This window comes from Mya arenaria, chromosome 15 (genome assembly GCF_026914265.1).
Source record: "Mya arenaria isolate MELC-2E11 chromosome 15, ASM2691426v1".
Classification (NCBI taxonomy): domain Eukaryota; kingdom Metazoa; phylum Mollusca; class Bivalvia; order Myida; family Myidae; genus Mya; species Mya arenaria.
The window spans coordinates 5,142,302-5,161,128 of record NC_069136.1 but is presented as its reverse complement, the minus strand read 5'-3'; the positions used below and the strand labels follow the sequence as shown (position 1 = coordinate 5,161,128).

Sequence of the window (18,827 nt, the reverse complement as noted above, 5' to 3'; positions counted from 1 at the left end):
AAACTTAAAAAAAAGAAAAAGTTCATGTTACTCTTAGACGAGTTATTAAATTGTTCAAAGCATGTTTGTTTAAGTCTATTTCATCATTTTTGCGACTTTCAAGTCACGGTCACTTTATTTTAATCAGTCGTTAGGCTTAAGTATGTATTAAAGAAAAACAATGTATTAATATTCATACTCATGTCTACATCATTTTGCTTGCTTATGTACCAGTGTATAGGTATCTTTATTGCGTTATAGTCATATGATTTCAGGTCAAACCGCCTTACATCAATTCCGTTTAATAAATTCCTCGTATTCTTATCGACGTTTATCGGGAAAACGATACATAATGAAACTGTTGGATGTCTGTGTTAAATTTACCAGATTATAACGTTGATAATCGAACTCTGACATTCTAAGCCGTTATAACGGACCTTACGAAATGGAACTTAGTGGAGAAATATTCAAGAACAAAGTTAATAAGGGGGAACATGATGAAGAGACGCATATTATTCCAAAGAAAGAACGCACATACCCTCTCACCAGGGGACGTCAAGCAGCGGTTCTCATCGCTTGCATGTACATGCATCTCATGTCCCTTGGCTTTACGCAGTTTCTTGGAGTCGTGTACGTTGAGCTCGTCCGATATTTCGACACTCAGCGCTCGCTCGCGGCGCTCGTGCAGAGCGTGTACCAGGGGATGATAAACATCGGTGGTATCGCGTTCTCATTTAGCGTTGCGCGGTTTGGCGTCGGCGTCCCAACGATGATGGCGTCAGTTGGGGGAGCTCTATCGCTCATAATTACTGTGGCTTCTGTGAATATTAACATGGTGATTGTGTTCATTGGATTGATATGCGGGATGGCCATGAGTAATAACTATCTCTGTGCGTTTGTCGCGGTCGGATGGACTTTCAAGACACACAGACGCTCAGCTCTCGGAGCGCTCACGATGGCGACGGCTGTTGGGCAGACGGTGCTTCCTCAGATAGCGGAATCCGTTATAAGCAGCTACAGCTGGCAGAGTGCGTGTCTGATTGCCAGCGGCCTCATGCTGAACGCTCTCCCGTGCGGACTCATTCTTCATTTTTCTCGGAAATACTACACTAAAACAGATTTAAATACACAGAACGCCGGTGTTAAAGTCTGCACATGTAGCTCAAAGAAAGATATTGCGTTTATCTTATTTGTTATAGCGTGTACGCTATATCCGGGCACTGGTGCCGTTGAAATGTGGTTTATTGTTGATCTTACTGTACTTCGGGGCTATGGGCGTCAGGCAGGAACGGACCTATCATCGCTTCTTGGAGTGTTCGGCCTCTGTGGACGATTTGTTGGTACCATGTTCATGAAACTCTTCCCAACAATTAGTGCCGCACTACCTATGGCGGTTGCATTCGAATTTTTCGGGCTTGGTCACTTTCTCGTAATATATTTCACTGGTTACTACGAGATGATCGGCGGGAGCGTGTTCCGCGGCATCGCTATCGGCTGCTTGTGGAGCCTACAGCCCGGGATGCTTCTGGAGTTGCGGGGGCTAGACCGCTTTCCCAGGGCCGTAGCAGTATGCAACCTTCTGAGTGGGATTGGGCAGATCATTAGCGGCTACCTCGGGGGAGAAATCGCGGACCTCACTGGCGGATATGATCTCGCGTTCTACATCGCCACAGGCGTGGCCGTCATCTGCGGTTTCTTTCTAGTGTTTGTGAAATGTCTTCTCCGGTAGCGTGTGTGCATATGGACATCTAATTGTAATGAAACGTGTTTAATATATGCATCTGAAATAATTTGGTCTAATACAGGGGCACTGGAAAATGTGTCCTCTTTGTTTCTGAAGTATAAATAAACTATAAACAAACAGGTTTCCTGAATAACAAAGCATAGTCAAGTATAGAAAGGTTTCGAGTAAGTTGTGTAAAAATGTTTCGTTAGGCCAGCAAAATAAAACTACATGATATGTAAAAACTCATCTTAAGCATGATTTAGGATGTCTTATATGTTTTGGTATTTAAAAGAATGCAATAATTGTTTTGCACCATATTAATAAATAAATTATAAAAGTTAAACGGATATTTTATCTTCTTGGTGTTTTTCATCACAAAAACAAGCGCTTTTAAAGCTGCACTCTCACAGATTGTCTTTTTTTGTCTTTGAAAGAGCATATTTTTGAGTAAATATCTGCAAACCAATGATAAAAGATTGCTGACAAAAAAATCAGGTCGCAGATTTGCATATTTCCGTTCAAAGACGAACGTTTATGGCGTAACCTAACAGTTTAAGAAAAATACATAAAACATATTTTTTTAACTAAGATATAAAAATATGCGTTTCAATTTTCGGTCAGCAGTCTTATATCACTGCTTTCCATGGATTTTCGTAAAAATTGGCTCGTTCAAAGACAAAAAAAAAGTATAAAAAAAAGAGTGCAGCTTTAAGATTTATTCCTCAAAAATAATATTTTGATACTGGTCTCATGAACAACAAAGTGTTAGGACCTGTTCCTCAGCAAATTATCCGGGTATCTTATTACCTTAAACTTGAGTTTTACTTAGAGATAAAAATGGTTAACGTTTTGCATAGGAACAGTCAGACACGTCATCTACTAGGTTACACCATACTGATATTTCTGTCGTCAGATTAACCGCACATGTTTTTCAATAACTTGTATACTGATATTCTTTTCATATTTTTTGTAGATTTGTCCCTTATTTTATGTTAATTCCACCATATACCATTATGACCACCTACGTGTTAATATATTATATTATGATACATATTATATTTTGTCAAGATACTGTTTTATACATGTTTGCGACAATTAACGCTTCAGTCTGTACTATTTCACAGAATCGTCATGTTTAGACGTTCTTGTTGCTTTAAATGACGCACACATGTCGGTCACGGGAAAGTAAAGGAGGGGAAGAGTTATGTTTATAGTACAGTCATTATATGACATGACCTCACACTAATTGCAACAGAATTTCTTTCAACTGGTTTATTCACCTATATATGTCCCGAATATCATATAAAAAGTCCTAAGGAATCCAAGTGGTGGAAAGTCTTGAAAAATACGAAAATCGGTGATGGCATTTTTTCCCGTTAGCGACCATGTTAAAAAAGGTGATTTTTGCAATCTATTTGTATGATGCCCACATTAATGATTTAGTTCTATCCACAATCTACCAGACACTTTGTTTTATATTAGATATGAAGCTGGGTGTCGCGCATTGCATGTTTCGGTTTTATTTTCCGGTTAGCTCCTTCTTTTATTAGGAGGAACAAGCAGCATAAGCTTTTAAAGCGAGGAATACAATTATGTTCATGCAAGTTTTGATAAATCTGCTAAATACTGTACTTTACATGTGATTAAGAACCATTTCCAATTTTCAAAGTGATAACCATTAAGGATCATCGACGAAGATGTGAGTGAGGATGCAACCCACGACTCCCCGACCTAGACTCCGATAGGCTAAACCACTCGGCCATAAATACCGTTCTTAGTTTGCGTCGCAGTGATGATCAAGCAACACACGTTTGAAGAGCGACGAACATATTCCAGTTAAAACTTAAATGAGATTAGAGACCCATTCGGAGCTCCTCGGCCATTTTAATTGAAAACAACCTCGGATGTATGCCGGTACATCAGTTAAAGTAAACGTACCACATTTTGAGTATGTAATCCGTCCAAATACATCCGAGGTTGTTTTCTATATAAAAATGGCCGAGGAGTTCCGAATGATTAAAGACCATTTCCTATTCCAGGATGAAGCCTGTGATTATTATCATCGACGAAAGTTCCAGTGGGGATCAAACCCGAGCCTGTGTGATCCACAATCCCTCGGCCATCGGCACCGAGTTTTATTAGCCATTGAATTTATAGACGTGTTAAAGAATATGGTGATACTTTAAAGTTGATTTTTAAAATGTTTAAACGACTGTGAGGAAAAAAGTACAATATTGTTTTTACATTTTATTCAACATGCAATTTGATGTACATGTCGTGTCAATCGAATATAAATTAGCGCATTCACAAGTACACAAAGCACCTCAACAATAAATACGAATGAACGAAAAACTATAATGCAGTTTAAAAGTTCATGCTTTTTACCGCATTTCTACTTCTTAACGCCTGATATATCATTGTGCGTCTTAACAGTATAATATCCCTTGGTTGGAGAAAGTGAAAACTAGTTTGTTTGCTGCTGCTTCCGGTTTTGCGATCACGTGAGCACCCCTGACGACCGTTGGTCACTCATAACCATTTATATGCGTACAGGTATTCATTTTCACTTCTTAATGGCAAACATATCATTATGTTCCACAACAAATGCATACGCCGGAGGTGGAGCGGAGGGACAATTTGTTGTTGGGCTATAAGAGTCATTGGCGGGCGGAGCTGTTGGTGTTGCTGGGACAGCGTTTCCGTCTATTTGGTCGCTCAAAGGAACCCGTTCAGATGAAAATGTGTCTTCCTGTAAGAACAATAAGTCAACTTACACAAGTTTCGCATTCTTCTGTCAATTTTAATTATAATATAACAAGCTAAACAATTATTTAAGGAGAATAAAAGTAACATGTCTTCGTAATAGTTAGATGACATGAATTAAAATCTAAATGATTAAGAATGGGCGGAGTGGGCGTTGATTTGAATTCAGGTCATCTAACTGACTTAGAATACAAACTCATTAGCTGACACATTGTCATCGCAAAAACTTACGCAGGGATTGTGTATCGGATGAATGGAAGTGGGCGGGCCTTTAAACACCCGCCAAAGTTGAAATTCTTAAAGTGACACTCGTATTTAAAATCAATACAAACACAATCATGTACAGTCGGACCTCTCTATGTCGACGTCGGATAAGTCGACTTTCCGGTTATGTCGACTTTTTTTCCGGTTCCGAATTTATTCCTTCTTATTCTATATAAAATAAATCTGTTTGTGTCGATTTTTTGTGATCAACAATTGTCTCATAGACACGGTAGAAATACCGTGTTTCCGGCACCTTTCTTTCAAATTAAGCACGGTTTCCTTCATAAGAACAATTGTTTTTGATATTAATTCATCCTTTTCAGTGAATTAAAAGAATCTTTATAATTGTGGTAAATCTTATTTATGATTAAGAGTGCATCTTTAATGATTAAGTACTAGGCTTAATCATTGCCTATCTGCATTTTCATTGACGGTCTATGTAGGTTGTATTCTAAAGGGTTGTACTCGGAAATGGTGTACTTAGTACTGGTTAAACCAAGGAACGTTATACCCTGTGTGTCGGCGCTATATTCACCTAGAACGTGAAAGAACTAAAAGGTCTCTTCGCAATGAGCTATGGAATCGCACCCGGATTTCTTGTATCTTTCTTTGTTTCTTCAAGTCTTCTTATATCTGGATTTGACTCGGAATTGCAGTCACTTCTACCTCATGTCACTTATAAGTTATGGCATTTTAACATAACTTAAATCGTGATGTCGTAACGGCGGGGTCAAGCCATAATGCAGTCAATGGGCGCGGACAGATCTTAGCAAACTCTAATACACAAACCAATAAATAAGATAAAGGAACGACCAGTCTGTACTGATTGTATGTTAGTTTGGTTGTCAAAATCTCCGGGAATCATCCAGTTCCTATACCGCTTGCAGCCTTCGTTGACGCACAGACAGAGGATGATGATGCAACCTGCCCCTGCCGCTATGCCTGTTAAATAAGAGTACAGCTGATCTTTAGTTTGTATATACGTGTGTATGATTGTTTGCGAAATCAAAACTTTGGAGTTTGCTTTATGACAAGTGCAACACACGAGAGTCACTTATAAGTTATGGCATTTTAAAGGACAACAGATGATTTGATGCGACGAAGAGGGTATGCTTTAGGGAACGGGCATCATATGAGTGGATGCGACGAAGAGGGTATGCTTTATGGAACGGGCATCATATGAGTGGATGCGATGAGGAGGGCGTGCTTTATGGAACGGGCATCATATGAGTGGATGCGATGAGGAGGGCGTGCTTTAGGGAACGGGCATCATATGAGTGGATGCGATGAGGAGGGCGTGCTTTAGGGAACGGGCATCATATGAGTGGATGCGATGAGGAGGGCGTGCTTAAGGGAACGGGCATCATATGAGTGGATGCGATGAGGAGGGCGTGCTTTAGGAAACGGGCATCATACGAATGGATGCGATGAGGAGGGCGTGCTTTAGGGAACGGGCATCATACGAGTGGATGCGATGAGGAGGGCGTGCTTTAGGGAACGGGCATCATACGAGTGGATCCGATGAGGAGGGCGTGCTTTAGGGAACGGGCATCATATGAGTGGATCCGATGAGGAGGGTATGCTTTAGGGAACGGGCATCATATGAGTGGATGCGATGAGGAGGGCGTGCTTTAGGGAACGGGCATCATATGAGTGGATGCGATGGGGAGGGCGTGCTTTAGGGAACGGGCATCATATGAGTGGATGCGATGAGGAGGGCGTGCTTTAGGCCAATGGCAACATATGAGTGGATGCGATGAAGAGGATGTGCTTTAGGGATAGGGCAACATATGAGTGGATGCGATGAGGAGGGTGTGCTTTAGGACAAGGGCAACATATGAGTGGATGCGATAGGGAGGGTGTGCTTTAGGACAAGGGCAACATATAAGTGGATGCGATGAGGCGGGTGTGCTTTTGGGAACGGGCAACATATGAGTGGATGCGATGAGGAGGGCATGCTTTAGGCCAATGACAACATATGAGTGGATGCGATGAGGAGGGTGTGCTTTAGGACAAGGGCAACATATGAATGGATGCGATAGGGAGGGTGTGCTTTAGGGAACGGGCAACATATGAGTGGATGCGATGAGGAGGGCGTGCTTTAGGACAAGGGCAACATATGAGTGGATGCGATAAGGAGGGCGTGCTTTAGGGATATGGGGAACTGATCAGTGGATGTGATGAGGAGGGCGTGTTTTAGGGAACGGGCAACATATGAGTGGATGCGATGAGGAGGGTGTGCTTTAGAACAAGGGCAACATATGAGTGGATGCGATGAGGAGGGTGTGCTTTAGAACAAGGGCAACATATGAGTGGATGTGATGAGGAGGGCGTGCTTTAGGGCAAGGGCAACATATGAGTGGATGCGATGAAGAGGGTGTGCTTTAGGGCAAGGGCAACATATGAGTGGATGCGATGAGGAAGGTGTGCTTTAGGACAAGGGCAACATATGAGTGGATGCGATGAGGAGGGCGTGCTTTAGAACAAGGGCAACATATGAGTGAATGCGATGGGGAGGGTGTGCTTTAGGGAACGGGCATCATATGAGTGGATGAGATGAGGAGGGCGTGCTTTAAGAAACGGGCATCATATGAGTGGATGCGATGAGAAGGGCGTGCTTTAGGGAACGGGCAACATATGAGTGGATGCGATGAGGAGGGCGTGCTTTAGGGATAGGGCAACATATGAGTGGATGCGATGAGGAGGGCGTGCTTTAGGGATAGGGCAACATATGAGTGGATGCGATGAAGAGGGCGTGCTTTAGGGCAAGGGCAACATATGAGTGGATGCGATGAGGAGGGTGTGCTTTAGGGCAAGGGCAACATATGAGTGGATGCGATGAGGAGGGCGTGCTTTAGGCCAATGGCAACATATGAGTGGATGCGATGAGGAGGGTGTGCTTTAGAGCAAGGGCAACATATGAGTGGATGCGAAGAGGAGGGCGTGCTTTAGGATAAGGGCAACATATGAGTGGATGCGATGAAGAGGGTGTGCTTTAGGGCAAGGGCAACATATGAGTGGATGCGATGAGGAAGGTGTGCTTTAGGACAAGGGCAACATATGAGTGGATGCGATGAAGAGGTTGTCCATTAGGGCAAGGGCAACAAATGAGTGGATGCGACGAAGAAGGTGTGCTTTAGGACAAGGGCAACATATGAGTGGATGCGATGAGGAGGGCGTGCTTTAGGGAACGGGCAACATATGAGTGGATGCGATGAAGAGGGCGTGCTTTAGGCCAATGGCAACATATGAGCGGATGCGATGAGGAGGGCGTGCTTTAGGCCAATGGCAACATATGAGCGGATGCGATGAGGAGGGCGTGCTTTAGGCCAATGGCAACATATGAGCGGATGCGATGAGGAGGGCGTGCTTTAGGCCAATGGAAACATATGAGTGGATGCGATGAAATGGGCGTGCTTTAGGCCAATGGCAACATATGAGCGGATGCGATGAGGAGGGCGTGCTTTAGGACAAGGGTAACATATGAGTGGATGCGATGAAGAAGGTTAGTGCTTTAGGGCAAAGCCGCAATATATGAGTGGATGCGATGAAGAGGGTTAGTGCTTTAGGGCAAGGCCGCAACATATGAGTGGATGCGATGAAGAGGGTTAGTGCTTTAGGGAACGGGCAACATATGAGTGGATGCGATGAGGAGGGCGTGCTTTAGAGCGAGGGCAACATATGAGTGGATGCGATGAAGAGGGTTAATGCTTTAGGGCAAGGCCGCAACATATGCGTGGATGCGATGAAGAGGGTGTGCTTTAGGGCAAGGGCAACATATGAGTGGATGCGATGAGAGTGTGTGCTTAAGGACAAGGGCAACATATAAGTGGATAAGATGAAGAGGGTGTGCTTTAGGACAAGGGCAACATATGAGTGGATGCGATGAGGAGGGCGTGCTTTAGGGCAAGGGCAACATATGAGTGGATGCGATGAAGAGGGTTAATGCTTTAGGGCAAGGCCGCAACATATGAGTGGATGCGATGAGGAGGGCGTGCTTTAGGCCAAGGGCAACAAATGAGTGGATTCGATGAGGAGGGTGTGCTTTAGGGAACGGGCAACATGAGTGGATGCGATGAAGAGGGTTAGTGCTTTAGGGCAAGGGCAACATATGAGTGGATGCGATGAGGAGGGTGTGCTTTACGGCAAGGGCAACATATGAGTGGATGCGGTGAGGAGGGCGTGCTTTAGGCCAAGGGCAACATTTGAGTGGATGCGATGAGGAGGGTTAGTGCTTTAGGGCAAGGGCAACATATGAGTGGATGCGATGAAGAGGGTGTGCTTTAGGGCAAGGGCAACAAATGAGTGGATGCAACGAAGAGGGGGTGTTTTAGGGCAAGGGCAACATATGAGTGGATGCGATGAAGAGGGTGTGTTTTAGGGCAAGGGCAACATATGAGTGGATGCGATGAAGAGGGTGTGCTTTAGGGCAAGGGCAACATATGAGTGGATGCGATGAAGAGGGTGTGCATTAGGGCAAGGGCAACATATGAGTGGATGCTATGAGGAGGGTGTGCTTTAGGGCAAGGGCAACATATGAGTGGATGCGATGAAGAGCGTGTGCTTTAGGACAAGGGCAACATATGAGTGGATGCGATGGGGAGGGCGTGCTTTAGGACAAGGGCAACATATGAGTGGATGCGATGAGGAGGGTGTGCTTTAGGGCAAGGGCAACATATGAGTGGATGCGATGAAGAGGGTGTGCTTTAGGGAACGGGCAACATATGAGTGGATGCGATGAGGAGGGCGTGCTTTAGGACAAGGGCAACATATGAGTGGATGCGATGAGAGTGTGTGCTTTAGTGCTAGGGCAACATATGAGCGGATGCGATGAAGAGGGTGTGCTTTAGGGTAAGGGCAACATATGAGTGGATGCGATGAAGAGGGCGTGCTTTAGGGCAAGGGCAACATATGAGTGGATGCGATGAGGAGGGTGTGCTTTAGGACAAGGGCAACACATGAGCGGATGCGATGAAGAGGGTGTGCTTTAAGGCAAGGGCAATATATGAGTGGATGAGATGAAGAGGTTGTCCATTAGGGCAAGGGCAACAATGAGTGGATGCGACGAAGAGGGTGTGCTTTAGTCCAAGGGCAACATATGAGTGGATGCGATGAAGAGGGTGTGCATTAGGGCAAGGGCAACATATGAGTGGATGCTATGAGGAGGGTGTGCTTTAGGGCAAGGGCAACATATGAGTGGATGCGATGAAGAGGGTGTGCTTTAGGACAAGGGCAACATATGAGTGGATGCGATGGGGAGGGCGTGCTTTAGGACAAGGGCAACATATGAGTGGATGCGATGAGGAGGGTGTGCTTTAGGGCAAGGGCAACATATGAGTGGATGCGATGAAGAGGGTGTGCTTTAGGGAACGGGCAACATATGAGTGGATGCGATGAGGAGGGCGTGCTTTAGGACAAGGGCAACATATGAGTGGATGCGATGAGAGTGTGTGCTTTAGTGCTAGGGCAACATATGAGCGGATGCGATGAAGAGGGTGTGCTTTAGGGTAAGGACAACATATGAGTGGATGCGATGAAGAAGGTGTGCTTTAGGAAAAGGGCAACATATGAGTGGATGCGATGAAGAAGGTGTGCTTTAGGGCTAGAGCGCAACATATGAGAGGATGCGATGAAGAAGGTGTGCTTTAGGGATAGGGCAACATATGAGTGGATGCGATGAAGAGGGCGTGCTTTAGGGCAAGGGCAACATATGAGTGGATGCGATGAGGAGGGTGTGCTTTAGGACAAGGGCAACACATGAGCGGATGCGATGAAGAGGGTGTGCTTTAAGGCTAGGGCAATATATGAGTGGATGAGATGAAGAGGTTGTCCATTAGGGCAAGGGCAACAATGAGTGGATGCGACGAAGAGGGTGTGCTTTAGTCCAAGGGCAACATATGAGTGGATGCGATGAAGAGGGTGTGCTTTAGGGCAAGGGCAACATATGAGTGGATGCGATGAAGAGGGTGTGCTTTAGGGCAAGGGCAACATATGTGTGGATGCGATGAGGAGGGTGTGCTTTAGGGCAAGGGCAACATATGAGTGGATGCGATGAAGAGGGCGTGCTTTAGGGCAAGGGAACATATGAGTGGATGCGATGAGGAGGGTGTGCTTTAGGACAAGGGCAACATATGAGTGGATGCGATGGGGAGGGCGTGCTTTAGGACAAGGGCAACATATGAGTGGATGTGATGGGGAGGGTGTGCTTTAGGACAAGGGCAACATATGAGTGGATGCGATGGGGAGGGCGTGCTTTAGGACAAGGGCAACATATGAGTGGATGCGATGAGGAGGGTGTGCTTTCGGGCAAGGGCAACATATGAGTGGATGCGATGAGGAGGGCGTGCTTTAGGACAAGGGCAACATATGAGTGGATGCGATGAGGAGGGCGTGCTTTAGGGAACGGGCAACATATGAGTGGATGCGATGAGGAGGGCGTGCTTTAGGGCTAGGGTAACATATGAGTGGATGCAATGAGAGGGTTAGTGCTTTAGGGATAGGGGAACTGATCAGTGGTTGCGAAAGGCACAACTTTAGACTAAGGGCAACCTAACAGAACTCGGCACATCTATCTCTGCATAAAAAATCAAAGAAACTGAGAGAAAAGAACACGAAATGTCTAGTTGGTATTGGGCTTTACGAAAGTTATTTAAATTGAAATGTTAGTCACATTAGTGTGGCTTGCTATTGTTCTGAGGCTACAAATGTAGTTTAGGTCAAGGCCGTACTGCAATAACATGCAGTTTAACAGGAAATATAAAAAATATATATTCGGTATGCAAACCTATTCCGACGGCAATGTTGCCCGTGGCGACTTCCTTCTCATCGCAGCTCGATCCGTCTCCGCACGGATTATACTTGGAACATTTGATCGTGCTGGGGATACAGCGACCATTTAAACAATGGTGACCGTGTTTTTTCTCGCAGCTATCTGAAAAATATCCCTGTATCTGAGCAACGGTTGTTTTTCAAACGATGTAAAACGTTAATCTCTATATGAAGATCATGTTATGATTCAATTCACTATTCAAATGCTTGGACATACTATTTTGGATGTGAGTAGAATGACCATTTAAATTATGGGTAATGTCACTGACTTTTGCAATCACAGGAAGAAATCAAAATGTATTAAAGAGAAATTGAACTAGAAACAGGTAGAATGTTTTCGCGTTTACCCCTTTAAGCTGCACTCTCACAGATTTACCGTTTTCACATATATTTTTTTGTAATTTTTGCCTTGGAATCAACTAATTTTTGCGTAAATATCTGCAAACTAGTGCTATAAAACTTCTGACAAAAAAAATCAGATCGCAGATTTTCATATTTCCGTTCGAAAATTAATGTTTTATGGCTAAAGCGTTACTAACGGTTTAAGAAAAATGCATAAAACATCAATTTTTGAATGAAATATAAAATCTGCGATCAGTTGTTTTTGTCAGCAGTCTTATATCACTGGTTACCATGCCTTTTTGTATAAATTGGCTCGTTTCAAGACAAAATATAAAAAGAGGTCAAAACTTTTAATCTGTGAGAGTGCAAGTTTAAGATAGCACCAAACCTTGTTGTAGACCTCCGTTTATGAACACGTTAAAATAAAGAAGCATTTTGGCACTGGGGTCGTAACTTTGATGGGAAGCGTTTATTGTCCGGCTCAGTTCCAAAAACAGGCCGGTCCCTCGGTCGATGACATCTGTCTTATTGACAAATGTTAAAGCATTCCTATGACAATCCGGGACATCTGTAATTACAATATTGTCATAAATAATGCATTTATAGCACTCGTGTCTAGCTTCTTTTTTAAGTATTAAAACAATATGTACCTTTTCAAAACGTACATGGTTAAAATACAAATAATAAAATACAGCTGGCGTGCTGATGGGTTCACAGTAGTCTGTCACATCATATTTCGGATTCTCGTGAGACTATTTTGAAAATATTTCTAGAGCAAGATATTTGGCCAAAATCAGTTTTTAATGTATCTCACTGAAACAGCAACATGTCCTATATAGGGATGAGTTTATTTCGTTAAAAGGAAACACAGTTATTATGTTGGCAACGATACGTTTTAAATCTTTGTTGAAACTGGCTTAATTTACGAATGTTTATGAACAAACACCAAGAGGCAACTCGCTCGACAAAATAACGTACAGTGTGTGTAAACCACGTGATAAATTACGTCATAAATGGTCCGTCCGTCGGAATGCAATATTTTGATTTGAAAAAATACTTTAAACAAAGATAACTTCAACATTTCTTTAGCATTTTAAATGAAACATAGCGCAGTCTACGCCGCTTAAGGACTTTTACCAGAGTTTGATTGAGAGTTTAGTTTCTTCAAACCCTTCGACAAACCTTTTCACAATACGGCCGTCTGACGGAGCCTTGTCAAAAGATTATTTTGGAAACAGGTTTGTCGAAGTGTTTGACGAAACTAAACACCTTTCAAATTTCGGCAATTAATCAAATGCGGGGCTCTTTAAGCGACATAGACTGCTTTTTTGTTTTATTAAAAATGGTGTTGTAAAAGAAAAGTTATATTTGATTAAAGTCTTCATTTTAAGCAAAGTTTTGCGTTGCGACGTAGCATTTTTGACGTAATTTATCACGTGGTATACACACACTGGTGTAAATCCAAGTCTAACATGGTATAAAGCAGTTTCTGTCACGATTAGAGAATTAAATAACAACAGGGGCTCTGATTTGAACCTTTTATAATGTTTTATCATTGAAACAAGCATTTTGCTAACATTTAAAACGAATTATACAAATCAATGTTCGATCTTGTTAAACGTGAAGTTATAGATTATTTACCGTAAATGTTGTCCAATCTTCCAGATGGATGTTTCTCCTTAAACGTAAAACATAACTTGTCGAAATTTTGATACTCTGAAATATTCAAAAGCATCAAATTATATGAAATGAAAGCGTTGAAAGACTGTGGGCGGGACAAGCGGTTTATTTTTACTTTTTACATAACTGTTCTGTAAAAATCGAAAAGAAATAATCATGAGTGGCCAATCAATTGACCAACATATTACTAGTGTTCTGATTTGATTACTTACTCATGATTTTAAACGACACTTGGTTCCACTTTTGTTCACTTTCCATCGGCTGTATGGTCACCGAACATCCTGGCTCAACGATTCTTCCACCGTCATTTGACTCGAAATGAATAAGTCCCTCATCTACTCCAGTGCCCGGTCCACCCCCTACTTGTATTAATCCGCCGCAATTGTTTCGCAATTGATCTTAAAAATAGTTATGATCCCTACTTATATATATAGGATAAGTATTGTTACTGTATTAATTTGTTTCATAACCATGGACAGAGATCCTATATACATGTTGTCTAGAATCTCTGTCAAGAATGGTCATGCATTATGTATTTTATTCGTCCTTGTATTTGTATTTGTCGGCAAACTGGACGTTATAATAAACATGTTTTAGTTGAGCTAATATTATTATTACATAACAGGACAGAAATCGAAACACGCTTAAACATTAATGGTAAGGGACCACTTTTTCGCCCGTACCAATTATTCGCCAACCCTGTAAAATTGTTGATCAACAATTCCAATATAATTCTTTTTCATATAAATAATACTTTGAGTTCAATTGAAGTCTCAAAATAGAAAAAAAGTCTTCTTTTTTTCAGAAAAATAGCTATTTATCGCCAATATTAAAAAAGCACCATATTTGTGTCAGCGGGGAACTATAGACTTTTACCACTCAACAAAATAGAAAATATTTCGCCCCAAAATACTCGCTTAAACGGAGAATGTTTTCTTTTAAAGATTTAATAGAAAATAGAAAGAAATAACAATTTTGTTTGCCAATCAGGAATATTCTTTCTATATTTTTTAAAAGAATACTTTTACTACAAATGGGCGAGTTATTGGTGCAGTACACTGTCATTGTTGTGGATTTTACTGAATTATGTTTGGCACTGGAGTTCTTTGTGAAAATAACCATACATTACAAATATTATCATACTGATTTTTAGATCAGAAAAATTACTTTCTTTTTGTGAAATTATATTCATTAATATTCAGTTTTTCTCAAGTTATAAGAGCAGGGGGTCCAACGTGTTTTGTTTTCCGAATTTTAAGTGAGGGAAATGTGTGATGCAGAATAAAGTGGCGGTGTTCGAACAGATTTTGGTGTATTCGGAGGATATTTTCACCTGGTAAGTAAGTTTTATCACTTTTCTTGCAATATAAATACGCCTACCCGGAGGCCACACGTGTAAGCTTCTATCAGTTTTTTTAACCTGTTTCTAGAGGCATTAACGAAAATGTTATTGAATGTATAAGCCAACGATTGCTTGTTATTTTCATCAAGCCAAACTTTAAATTAGTTCTAATAGTTCATCGTTATTATCAAAGAGAAATATTGATAAGTTTGATAGGTCTAAAAACTTTTAAGAAAGTACAAATTTAGACAAATTATACCAAAACAAAGATATTGAGCATAACTTAATACTGTTAAAATGGGATTAAGATGATTCGAGATATTTAGGTCTGCTGTGTCTCAAAGAGGTTGGATTAAGTAAAATATGAATGTGTTTATCTCTCGACGTTTGTTTTTGGTTTTAATCATGTCGGGCACTGAAGAGAGTCAGTCGTGTATGGTCTTGTGATCAGTAAGCGTCAAGTTTTACCCACTCTATGAACCTCGTTCGTTTGCGACTGTCTGAGAATTCGATTGAGACATATTTGTAATATTACCAACACTATTTGATGTTTGGTCCAATGACCATCGATTTATCGTAGAACGATTTTGACGAATGCACCAACAAACACCAAATAAGTTTAGGTCCAATTTTGACGATCTACAGTATAGAAAATAGGGGGGGGGGGGGGGGGGCACATCTGCCTGCGACAGCCGAGGTACGCCTTGGCTGGTATTCATAAAACATCTCAAGTCATTTCGTAACTTAAGTCGATTTCTATTTTTGTCATTGTAACGGCAAATTAAACAGAAAGTATAACTATTTTGAAAATACAAGTATAAATATTGAATAAAATCAATGTCTATTAAAGATGCATTCTTACTCCCAAGTATTTTTTTATCTCAATTTATACAATTGTTTTAATACACCAAAAAGAATAAATATATGTTGAAAACAATGGTTCTTATGAAGAATATTGAGTTTAATTTGAATGAAAGGTGCAGAAAACACGGTATATCTACCTTATGAGACGATAAGAGATCACAGTAAATCTTTTAGCACTCACAAATCATTTAATATTTTTGCGTTTTCATCTAATAAATATACGGTTAAAATCTTATTGTTTGTCATAAATAGTTTCCATAAATGCATCATTGAGTAAGTAGTTAAAGATTTATCACTCAAAAAGTATGTGTGTTATACATGTGAATGTATTGAATATGAATAAGACTGTCACTTAAAGTATTTCAGATATTTGTGAAATTATTGTATCATATGATCAGTGAGATACTTAACCTAGGAAAATGACTTCAGATAGGAAATGACTTAAGATGTTTTAATGAATACCGACCCTGCTCTGTTTTTATTTTCTGTATGAGCGGAGTAAGAGGGTCAAATAAGTGCGATCACCATTATATATTAGGCAACACTATTTATGATGACTCATCGAGATAAGCCACAAACATGTGCGTTAAGGGAACTTTTTTAACATTGGACATTCATTAACCCGTAGACTCGCCAAAAACAGAAATCGCCAAAGACTCTGAAGCGTCTGTGTATATGGACTTCATCGAGTTATAACCCCAGACAGGCACATTATCACCTTAACATGTACAGTACATAATACATGTATATATGATTATGTAAAATGGATTTTCTACTTACATGTCACTACCTCGGATCTTGTGCGTATAACAAAATATGAAAGTAATGATAATAAAATATTTATCCTGTTGAAAACATTCATATCAAGATGTAACACTTTGAATCGAACAGGTAAAGCCCTTAAAATGTTAAATTAAACAGGTATAACTTTAAATATCACGGTTGTGCACTTCTAAAGTTATCAACTATACTGCGTATTCACTCTTGCTAAATGCATCTTGCCGCGCCTATTCACGCGTTATTTTGTATTGCAAATTAAGTTCACATTGTTTAATACTATAAATACAATTGGGGATGGATACACTTCGTTCGTACATGTAAATTGGTAACCACCGCTTCAACCCAATCGGAAGGTTTGGTATAAACGCTGGCCAGACCGGACCATTTCTGGACTAAGGGAAATCTCCGTGGAGGTACACAATAGTGTTTGAAAATCGGACTCCATTTGCTATCGATAATCGAATCGAATCGGACCAAGCATTTCGATTTACTATCGGACAATAATCGAAAGTTCGTAATATCAGTAAGGAATACATTCTTTATACACAGTATCATCATGATCATTTAAATGGTTAAATCTGGAATCAGTACGTGTGATGCTATAGTCATGCTTTATGCAACAGTTTTCATAACCTTTTTCTGTCTTTAATAACTGAACGAAAAAAACAACACACAACACATACTTAATAATAGCACACAATTGCAAAATGATGCACACCGCATCAAGTAAGTTATCTAAGCATTTTATCCCTAATAATAAGAGCATATTTAATATTTGTGAACCAGCTTAACATTCAATAACCTATTATATTGAACATTTCATTAGAACATCTTATTTTCATAAAATTTTCACTAAAAAGTAAATTAGGTAATTACAAACGATACCAAATAAGGTTTAAAAAACGGAATGCATCGAGCCGGGATTCCCGGTATTTGCCAGTAAGACCGGACCCACTACATCATAAAGACAGGTTATTGAAGAAGGTTTTATGAAACATATAAACAATTAAAACAATTTGTTATTTTGGGAGGGTTTGTAAGTTTTGAAGCAAAAGTGTTTACAATCACTGCATTTGTGTAATAGAGTGACATCCCTTGTTAGAATGAACTCAACAAGAAGTTACCGGAAAGAAAAAAATAACATTTAATCAACTTTTATCACAAAACAAAACATACGTACTTACCGGAAGTTACAATAGCGACATCGATTTTGAACAACTACTATCGATTGTCGCCGACACAGCAATGTCAGCGACGATTAATCGATTGTACTCGATAATCGTTTCATCACTAGTACACAATCAAGTATAAAATAGTAAACATGAGTCACATAATTATTTATAACGTAGTAGTTCCGTGAAAAGTAGTAAAACTGTTTACGCCAAAAGCGTAATTGCATATTGTATGACTTGTACATATATGGGTTTCTTTTTAGTGAGTATATTGTTCATACGGTATCTATTCAAACATCATCAACTATATGTCATCACTATACGTAGTTTAACTTAATACCCTTAGCTTACGATGTTGTTATCATTTTTATGTTTCGTACGAAGCTCAATAAGCTGTTCATTGTTCTTTCAACGGTTTTAGTTATTAATATATCCTTTTATAACCTGACATAATAAATTGTATTGTGATTATATTATTATAATATATTGTGATTTGATACAAAGATAACAAATTAAAATGATTAATATCATTCGAAGCTGCATTTGGAGGCATATTTTATAGTTACAATTTATCTTACAATTTTTCAGTTTTAACCGAGCTGAAACATATTCTAAAGCAATTCAAATTTTTCACAAAAATAATTCAAGATAATTGAAATATGTTCGTGCTGTATTCAGAATATATTTATAGCATGTGTATATAACCGACCATTAGACTAAAAAAACGGAACTGCATAGAAATCGTACAAATCTAACACTTTCTGTAACAAAAACTGGCTTCATTCGCTTCAGAAAAAGTTTACCTTACTGCACTTCCCTGAAGCGAATGTATTTATAAAATTAGTAATGGCGTACAGTCGACGTAGATGCCCTTGTGAATATGCAGTAGTGCCAACGGTGACATCCTGTCTATGCTCATGGTAGACCGCAAATAGTTCTTGATTGGCTTCATAGCATTAAACGATCGTCGCATGACGTCGGTGGCATTGCCAACAATACTCAGAGATTGCTTTAAATACACGGTTTCAAACGTTTGCTCGTCTGTCGAGCGTATCTTGCAGCCGAGGCGGTTCATTTTCCGCGATAT

General features: G+C 40.4%; 2 protein-coding genes across 5 annotated transcripts; one reads left to right on the top strand and one right to left on the bottom strand.

Moving 5' to 3' along the window:
• The first annotated feature begins 248 nt into the window (after window positions 1-248).
• On the top strand, window positions 249-2,030 carry LOC128218721 (monocarboxylate transporter 4-like). The gene has a single exon (XM_052926407.1). It carries the CDS (start codon window positions 425-427, stop codon window positions 1,706-1,708), a length of 1,284 nt encoding a protein of 427 aa, XP_052782367.1. The 5' UTR covers window positions 249-424; the 3' UTR covers window positions 1,709-2,030.
• Window positions 2,031-3,939: 1,909 nt separating this feature from the next.
• LOC128220220 (uncharacterized) lies at window positions 3,940-17,888 on the bottom strand. 4 transcript variants are annotated; one of them, XM_052928517.1, is made up of 7 exons: window positions 17,753-17,888; window positions 13,795-13,980; window positions 13,544-13,618; window positions 12,291-12,470; window positions 11,517-11,663; window positions 5,556-5,674; window positions 3,940-4,454 (listed from the first exon to the last, which is right to left on the bottom strand). In XM_052928517.1, exons 2-7 carry the CDS (start codon window positions 13,838-13,840, stop codon window positions 4,269-4,271), a joined length of 753 nt encoding a protein of 250 aa, XP_052784477.1. In that variant the 5' UTR covers window positions 13,841-13,980; window positions 17,753-17,888; the 3' UTR covers window positions 3,940-4,268. The 4 variants fall into 4 exon arrangements, with proteins under 4 accessions (XP_052784477.1, XP_052784476.1, XP_052784475.1 ...); XM_052928516.1 differs by lacking the exon at window positions 17,753-17,888 and adding an exon at window positions 16,569-16,800 and having other exon boundaries at window positions 5,522-5,674; XM_052928515.1 differs by lacking the exon at window positions 17,753-17,888 and adding an exon at window positions 16,569-16,795.
• Between the last annotated feature and the right edge of the window lie 939 nt (window positions 17,889-18,827).